Here is a 6,996-nt window from a genome sequence, read left to right as displayed (position 1 = left end):
CACCAGAAATAGTGGATGCTCCGTGAAAGGAAAGAGACACATTCAAGGTATTATCAATGTATTAAAAAGCAAATGGCCAAAGTCCAATTCCATCAAAACAAACAGTCAAAGTTGAGTCTAATTGCACAATATGCTCCGACCTGGAAAAAATGTAGACCAAGGCCCTGTGGAGGAAGAGGTGTAAATGGAGGGCACTGATAGAGAAAGCTGTGACTGGGGCAGGGGAAGGTGCAGAGGTGGATGGGTTGTCTGGACATTCCCATTAGCAACTCCAGCCCCATCTTGAGTGCTAAAGTAGCTTCCCTTTGTTTAAGTGGCCCCTTGGAAATGCCTCCTACCGTCAACCAGATGCTCAAGCTCTCTCTTTTCCTTCAGAATGGGTTTGCCATCAGCTCCTCAGCATTTGAAAAAAAAAATCCCAGGTCTTAGGGTTCCCTCTCCACACTTTTAACTCACCAAATGAGCTGTGGAATTAAGGTTGTCTTAACAATACCGAAAGTTTCTTTTATTTCTTATGAGGAATGTATCTTCAATCATTGATATCTAGGGATACTTAAAGGCAGAATTATAAAATGAGAACATTGCAGTCAATTTTCTCACATTTACATTTGCTTCTCTGTTCTGCTCTCAAGAGCTATTGCCAAAAGCCCCTCCCTCCCCCCTCCCCCACCCCTAACACTAAGTCCCTTCAGGGTCAAAAGGGGTATCGGTATAGGTGGAGATAATTTATACTAAATGATTTCTCTAAGGGATATACAATTGCAACTCTTCAGATTTATCAACCACACCATTTCCCCCTCCTTTTTTTGAGGGGAGGGTGAGGAGGATTCTGATAAAGGACTTGGTAAAAAAGAAAAAGATCCAAGAGGAAATATCACAAAAAGGTATCATCCTTGGAAAATTCCATCTCCCCCTTCTCCACTGCTCAGCAGCAAAGTAAGTGAGAGAAAGAAGAGAGAGGAGAGAGGAGAGAGGAGGGAGAGGGAAAGGGAGATAGAGAGGGAGAGGGAGAGAGAAAGGGAGAGGAGGGAGGGGTTTGTGTGTGTGTCTGTGTCTGTGTGTGTGTCTGTGTGTCTCTGGAGCAGGAAGGAGACATTATCACAAGCTCAAACATACTTCCCTTGCTCAGTCTTCCTATAGCATCATTAGTGAAGGATGGAGGTTGGAAAGGAGCTTGGGAGGTATGTTTGATGCATTGCAACCTTCTCATAAAAATAATGCTCACCATCCTCTATGACAGGGGCTAGAGCCCACACAGTATTTTGCAGATTTCTAATGTCCAACCAAAGCAGGTGGAGATAAAATACTCCAACCCCATCAACTAGTAATGAAATATAATGAAGGAAGAAGAGATGATAATGCTTGGGATGACAGAACTTCTTTTTAGAAGGTTCCTAACCACAGCAGCCACAAGATCTCATTGGCCCTGGGGGCAGGTACCAGGATATTATAAACTTCATCCAATCTATGATCAAAGGAATGGAAAGTTCATCTGAGGCAGAGGTCAAGTGGCTTTTTCCTTCTTAGTAGATGGGAAGTACTCTCCAACAAGTTCCTTAGGACATTTTTGTATGCTGCAAAATTATTCATCATGTCATGATATCCTGGCTTGCCTCACTTCCCTTAGGCAATTTCTAATTAAAGAAGATAGTCTGTAATAACTACATAGCAAATGCGTGTGTGTATGTATGTACACACACACACACAAATATGTAGCTATATAGATGAATGTGTGTATGTTTATATATTTGGAGGTGTACAGGTAAGAACAGAGTGCTGGACCAGTGGATTGCTTGAAGGATGAGAAAGGGTATGTCTTGGCAAGCTAACATGTATATCTAGGTCCATACTATTCTAGGGAGAGCTAGAGAAAAGACAGATCTTAAGGGTAAAAAGTTTCTGCTATTCTCCCTGAGATATCTAGCTAACCTTTACCCCAAGCTCTTTGAGAATTAAGGTGATGGAGGTGGAGCCAATGGTTTCTCAGACCAAGGTGACAATTGGTCTAAGCCTCTAGCTCAGTTATTATGTCAGCAATTTAGGGAAGGCTTGCTTTTTGCCTATAATGTCTACTTTCTCTCCAATAAGTAGGGGAAATGATCAGAACCACATGGAGCTACTCCTAATATAATTAGAGGAATAGGGTACTAATTTTAAACTTCAATGACAATTCTTGGTTTCTTGTGGTAAAAAAATGAATCGCAATCACATATTTTAACCTCCCCCCATTTTTGTCAAAACAAGTCAACGTCAGAGACACAGGACTTGACTGAACTGCCGACTGGTCTGACCCCCTCTGCAGAGCAACTGTGATATTCTTCTCTAATGATAATCTGATCAAAGATTTAGGCTGGGGTGGTTATACTTCATCTTTGGGATCCTGAGTCAGTGATTGTCCTACTCAGCTGTTTTGGGATAAAGGTCCTCTTACCTTTAGTAGGGAAATTACTATGGAAAGCAATTATTAGTTATAGGGTTTAACAATAGCTGGGATTTGGATATCCTCTCCAGTGGCACTTTTACCTCTACTATATTGAGAAACCCCTGGAAGAGTTTCCTTTATCACTCCCATTATTGCCACAAGGTAGGTTAGGATCACACTTTCCACAAAGATCTGTCCACCTACCTCTCAACTGTGTAGGATACATGAATACTGGGTTTTCTGAGTAGTTTGGCTGAGATTTTGATGATACTAATGCTTTCCTTTACTGGCATGGATAACCAAGTTGACTGTCACTCCAGCCTTTCTTCTCTTTGCAATGATCTTGCCCAATACCTGATACTCACCACTATGGTCACCCTCCTTTGGGGGAAATGTGGAGTAGCCAGATGGTTACAAGGAGGAGGAAAGAAGGGAAGGTGGAGAAGCCAAAGGACCTGGGATGATCCACAAATCAGAGTAGTCTCTGAATCACAAAGAGTTGACTGGAACTTAATCAAGACCTCAAGAAGTGAATTGTAGCAAAGGAAAAAGCTTGAGTCAGGGAACGGCTTGCATTTGCCCAATGATTGCTTTTGCTTATTAGAGATAGAAGAGCTTTTCTCTCCCCCATAAGTTTCTGCTTCTTCTTTGAGAATCCAGGTAGTGGCAAAGCCTAGCCCATGCCAAACCAACCTGAGACAGCCCCAAAGAAGGAGGAACAAATGGGACCCCAAAGCCCTAAAAATTAGCAATCCTGGGTCCATTCAAAACAAAACAAAACACCAACATAAAAGAGTGCTACCACCCACCTCCCACCCCAAACCCTGAAACTCCCCAAAACAACAGCTGACTGAGCACACTATGCATCACAGAGGGAAAAGTTCTTTTCCTCCAGAGGTTTGCTGATCCAGCTGCCGAAACCCATGTCCTTCAGACCTTTTATGAAGTAGTGCTTGGCCACCTGGTAGTCCCGGGCAGCTTCCTTGGCCTCATTGTAGGAAACGAGCCTCAGTAGGTCCTTGCGGTTCTGATGGGCGCATAGCTGCTGAAACAGGCTGAACATGCTCCTCTTGGAGAGACGTGACACATCGAGTCTTGGTCTACAAAAACAGGAATATTTTGCTTATTAGGGCCTGAAAGGGTCAGCTGTAGGCTTAAGAGGACACTTTTCCTCACTTCCCCCAGGACAAACCCTTACCCATCCACTTTGCCTTTGGTGCCGTCCAGGACCTCAATTTCAGTTCTGTCGCTCACACACCAGTTGACACTGGACTCCTTGGTTTTCCCAGTCTGCCTTGTGGAATCGTATATACTGACCCTGCCCACCTGTGGAAATCCAGGGGGGAATAGGTCAAAAGTGGATGCAGAAGTCCCAGGGATCTTTGAGGTTCAGGGAAAGAGGAAATGATCTCATAGACTAGGAATCAGTTAAGCTAAGGAACTTAACCTGTTTTCAGGAATAAATTCCATGTCATTTTGCCCCAAGGAAGGTGGAAAGGTCCACGAGGATAAGGCATTTCCTCCTAACTCCCTCAAAGATAGTTGATTTTCATTACTCACAGGGCTGTTTTAAAGGGAGGTAAAAGTAATAGCACCTTTGGATGGTTGACAGTGTATGGAGGCTTTAGTCCTTCTCGGAATGCACTTTCCTCTTTGAACATACGGCAGCAGATTGCCCGTGTCAGATGCCCTTGGCTGTACAAGTAACCTAAATAACAAGGAAAATAGGAACACATATGGATCAAGAAACTGACTAATCAAATATTTATTAAATGCTAGCAAACAGGTTTCTGCTCTGGCCAGTCTTAATAGGCAGGTGGGAGCCAGAGCCTAAAACAGACACACCTAGGCAGGAGGGCACTTTCTTGCAAAGGGCCCAGCTGCCTTGTTGTTGCAGATTCCCTAGCACAAGCTTGGGTTAATAAAATATTACCCACCACAAAGAACTGCAGAGTTAAAGACTCTGGAGTATAAAGAGACACTGACATTGTGTTTCTAACTACAACGATTTCTTTAACTTATCTTGGAGGAATGTGGGAGGGCATGGCTTTATGTGGGCCCACTGCCCAGCTGCTTTAAAAGTTCAAAATGACTTTCTTACAGCATCAGAAAGGGCACACAGAATCAATTAAAGGGCCAATGAGTAAAGCACCCTCTGTAAATGGGAGGCCTCCCACTAATGCTAGACAATGCAGAATGCTATCTGCTGGGGCCTGGGCACTACCAGCTCACACCAACCCCAAATCCCAAGCCAAGTCCCTCACCAAGAGTGACTGAGCTGAGATAAATAGGCTGCAAGAAATGGGAGAGCATTGCCCCCTGCAGGCCAAGCACGTTCCAACGAAGAATCTTATCACTGCAGGACATCGTGCGCAGTCTTTCTCCATGCTGAATACCATCCCACGTTGGCAGGATGTCACTTGACTCCACTGGAATTGTACCTTCTCCTGTTAAAGATGAGAGAAAAATCTAAAGGCAACCATTTCAGTCCCACTGATACAGCCCTACCCACCCCATGAATGGTATTTATGTCCTTTTAAACTCTAAGTTCCCAAAGAGCAGAGTATGAGAGATGAGGCCCATCATGCTTCTGACCACCAAGCCAAGAGACTTGACTTTGCTTAGGGCCATTCTCAAAACCACTGAAATTGAACCATTCTGAAGTTTCTTCCAACTTTAAGATTCTGTGAGTCAGTGCCACCACACCCAGTTTTCTTTATGCCTTCCCTCCTTGTCCTGACTCAGATCTCTCAACATTACTCCTCTACCACTATCCATTCTTATTTATGTATTTCCCCCCCATTCCTTTCTCCCTTTGCTCCAAGAAAACGTGAACCAGTTTACTTAAATGAACAAGGCTGCTTCTCTGGCTGCCTATAGTATATTCAGTTTCCATTTGTGAGCACTGTTTTCTCAGATTTTAAGTTCTCAGATGGCAAAAACTGTCACACAGAGTGAAGGGATTTAAAAGGTCTTTGATAATGATTTCCTCTTGTTATCTGTAATGCCTGAAGGACTGAACTTGAGGGGAAAGAGGAGTGTCTGTGACTCACCATTTTCTACCTTGGTGCGAAGTTTGCCTTGTTTAGGGTTTTCAAAGAGCGGCTGGTGCTGTGTGTCCACATAGCCCTCTGGAGGATCACTGCAGGTTTTGTCAAAGAGAGCTCCATCTCCACAAGGGGCAGTACTGAAATACAGAGAGGGGTTCTGCTAGACTTACTCAGGGCTGAGGCACCTTCTTAGTTTCTTAGGGGGACAAGATAGCTGGGGGTCAGTGAGAATACTTAGATTTAGAGTCAGAAGACCTGGACCTGTGCCCTTGTCCTGCCACTTACTAGCTAGGTGATCCTGGGTAAATCACTTAAAACCTGACCTGCTTTTTGCACGGAATGATGTGGATCAAATGTGATAATATGTAAAGGGCTTTAATGCAAGCAATTTCTTATTATCACTATCTTTGCCAAATCCAATATAGGAACATAAAAGTCACCTTTTAAAAAATTTGTAGCTTAATTCCATGGGCAGGCTCAAAATGCTCTCCCCTAATTGTAGAGAAATCTGCAAGAGTATGAGAATCCCAGAACCACAGGAACCAGAAATGCACCTTGGAATCACTGATTTTGGGATGGGTTGTGTGAGAGTACAAATGTGTAACCACAGGGGTGCCCTAAACACATGGATGACTTGAGTGTGGGGATCCATCTATGTGTCTGATACATAGATTCTCTATTACTAAGAAAATCTTGATGTGTGGAGTAACTGACACAGGCATCTGACTATTGACAGCAAACATTGGGGCAGCACTTTAAGGCTCAGAAAGCCCTTTACACAATGTCACTGGGAGGTGGGAGTTATTATTTTCATTGTTGAGAGGAGGAAACTGAGGCTCGGTGTCTTGTCCTGAATCCTAAAACTAGCAAGGGCTGAAGGTGAGCTATGAATTCATGTTGCTGTATCACCGTGATTGTGCCTCTCATGTTGGTAAGCCTTCTTCTCTAAGGACAAGGCAAACTCAGATGAATAATAATAGCTAACTTTATCCAGTGCTTCCTAAATGAATGACCAAGGGTAGCCTATACCAACCTGATATAAAGGTGGAAAGTCACATTCTTTTTTACTTGTAGCTTATTTCCATGGGCAAGCTCAAATATACTCTCTTTCCAAGAGATGGGACTATATTTCATTAACTCATGGTAGAGAAACCTAGAAAAGAAAAGGAAGTTAAAGGGAGAGTCCACTCCAGGGCCAGGTGCCTTTTCCTTTAGCTTCCACCTGATTTGTCTAGGATACACAAGGAAGCATCTACATGCCCCAAACTTTTCAGTTTGTTCTCCAGCCATGCAAATAACTTTAGAAAGCTCAGGAGGCAATGGACAGAAACCACTTTAAACCAGAGTTTACAAAATGTGGTAAAATGAGGCAAAGACCTTTGCTCATTTTGGCTTGGACACTGGAGATGCTCACTCTTTTAGGGGCTGAAAAGAAAAATCTTCTCTAAAACCACCAAAACACATTGCTGTTCCCAGAGTTGTGCTCCCTAATCATTCAATGAAAGGGAAAAGGTAGCAGACATT

The 6,996-nt window shown here is 43.4% G+C and overlaps 1 protein-coding gene across 5 annotated transcripts in view; it reads right to left on the bottom strand.

Annotated features, from left to right (window-relative positions):
- Positions 1 to 41: 41 nt before the first annotated feature.
- ADAR (adenosine deaminase RNA specific) overlaps positions 42 to 6,996 on the bottom strand; it is a 28,852-nt gene continuing 21,897 nt past the window's right edge. For 3 of the 5 annotated variants that reach the window (XM_056816329.1, XM_056816331.1, XM_007481998.3), the window contains exons 10-15: positions 6,506 to 6,625; positions 5,476 to 5,609; positions 4,687 to 4,869; positions 4,018 to 4,130; positions 3,621 to 3,748; positions 42 to 3,522 (exon numbers count right to left, since the gene is read on the bottom strand). In XM_056816329.1, the coding sequence (XP_056672307.1) occupies positions 3,282 to 3,522; positions 3,621 to 3,748; positions 4,018 to 4,130; positions 4,687 to 4,869; positions 5,476 to 5,609; positions 6,506 to 6,625 (919 nt within the window). In that variant the 3' untranslated portion in view covers positions 42 to 3,281. The remainder of the gene's footprint in view (positions 3,523 to 3,620; positions 3,749 to 4,017; positions 4,131 to 4,686; positions 4,870 to 5,475; positions 5,610 to 6,505; positions 6,626 to 6,996) is intronic. The other 2 variants (XM_056816330.1, XM_056816332.1) reach the window with 1 other exon arrangement.

The sequence above is a fragment of the Monodelphis domestica genome, chromosome 2 (assembly GCF_027887165.1).
Source record: "Monodelphis domestica isolate mMonDom1 chromosome 2, mMonDom1.pri, whole genome shotgun sequence".
Classification (NCBI taxonomy): domain Eukaryota; kingdom Metazoa; phylum Chordata; class Mammalia; order Didelphimorphia; family Didelphidae; genus Monodelphis; species Monodelphis domestica.
The sequence above is the reverse complement of the archived record's forward strand: the minus strand, read 5'-3'. Positions and strand labels throughout refer to the sequence as shown.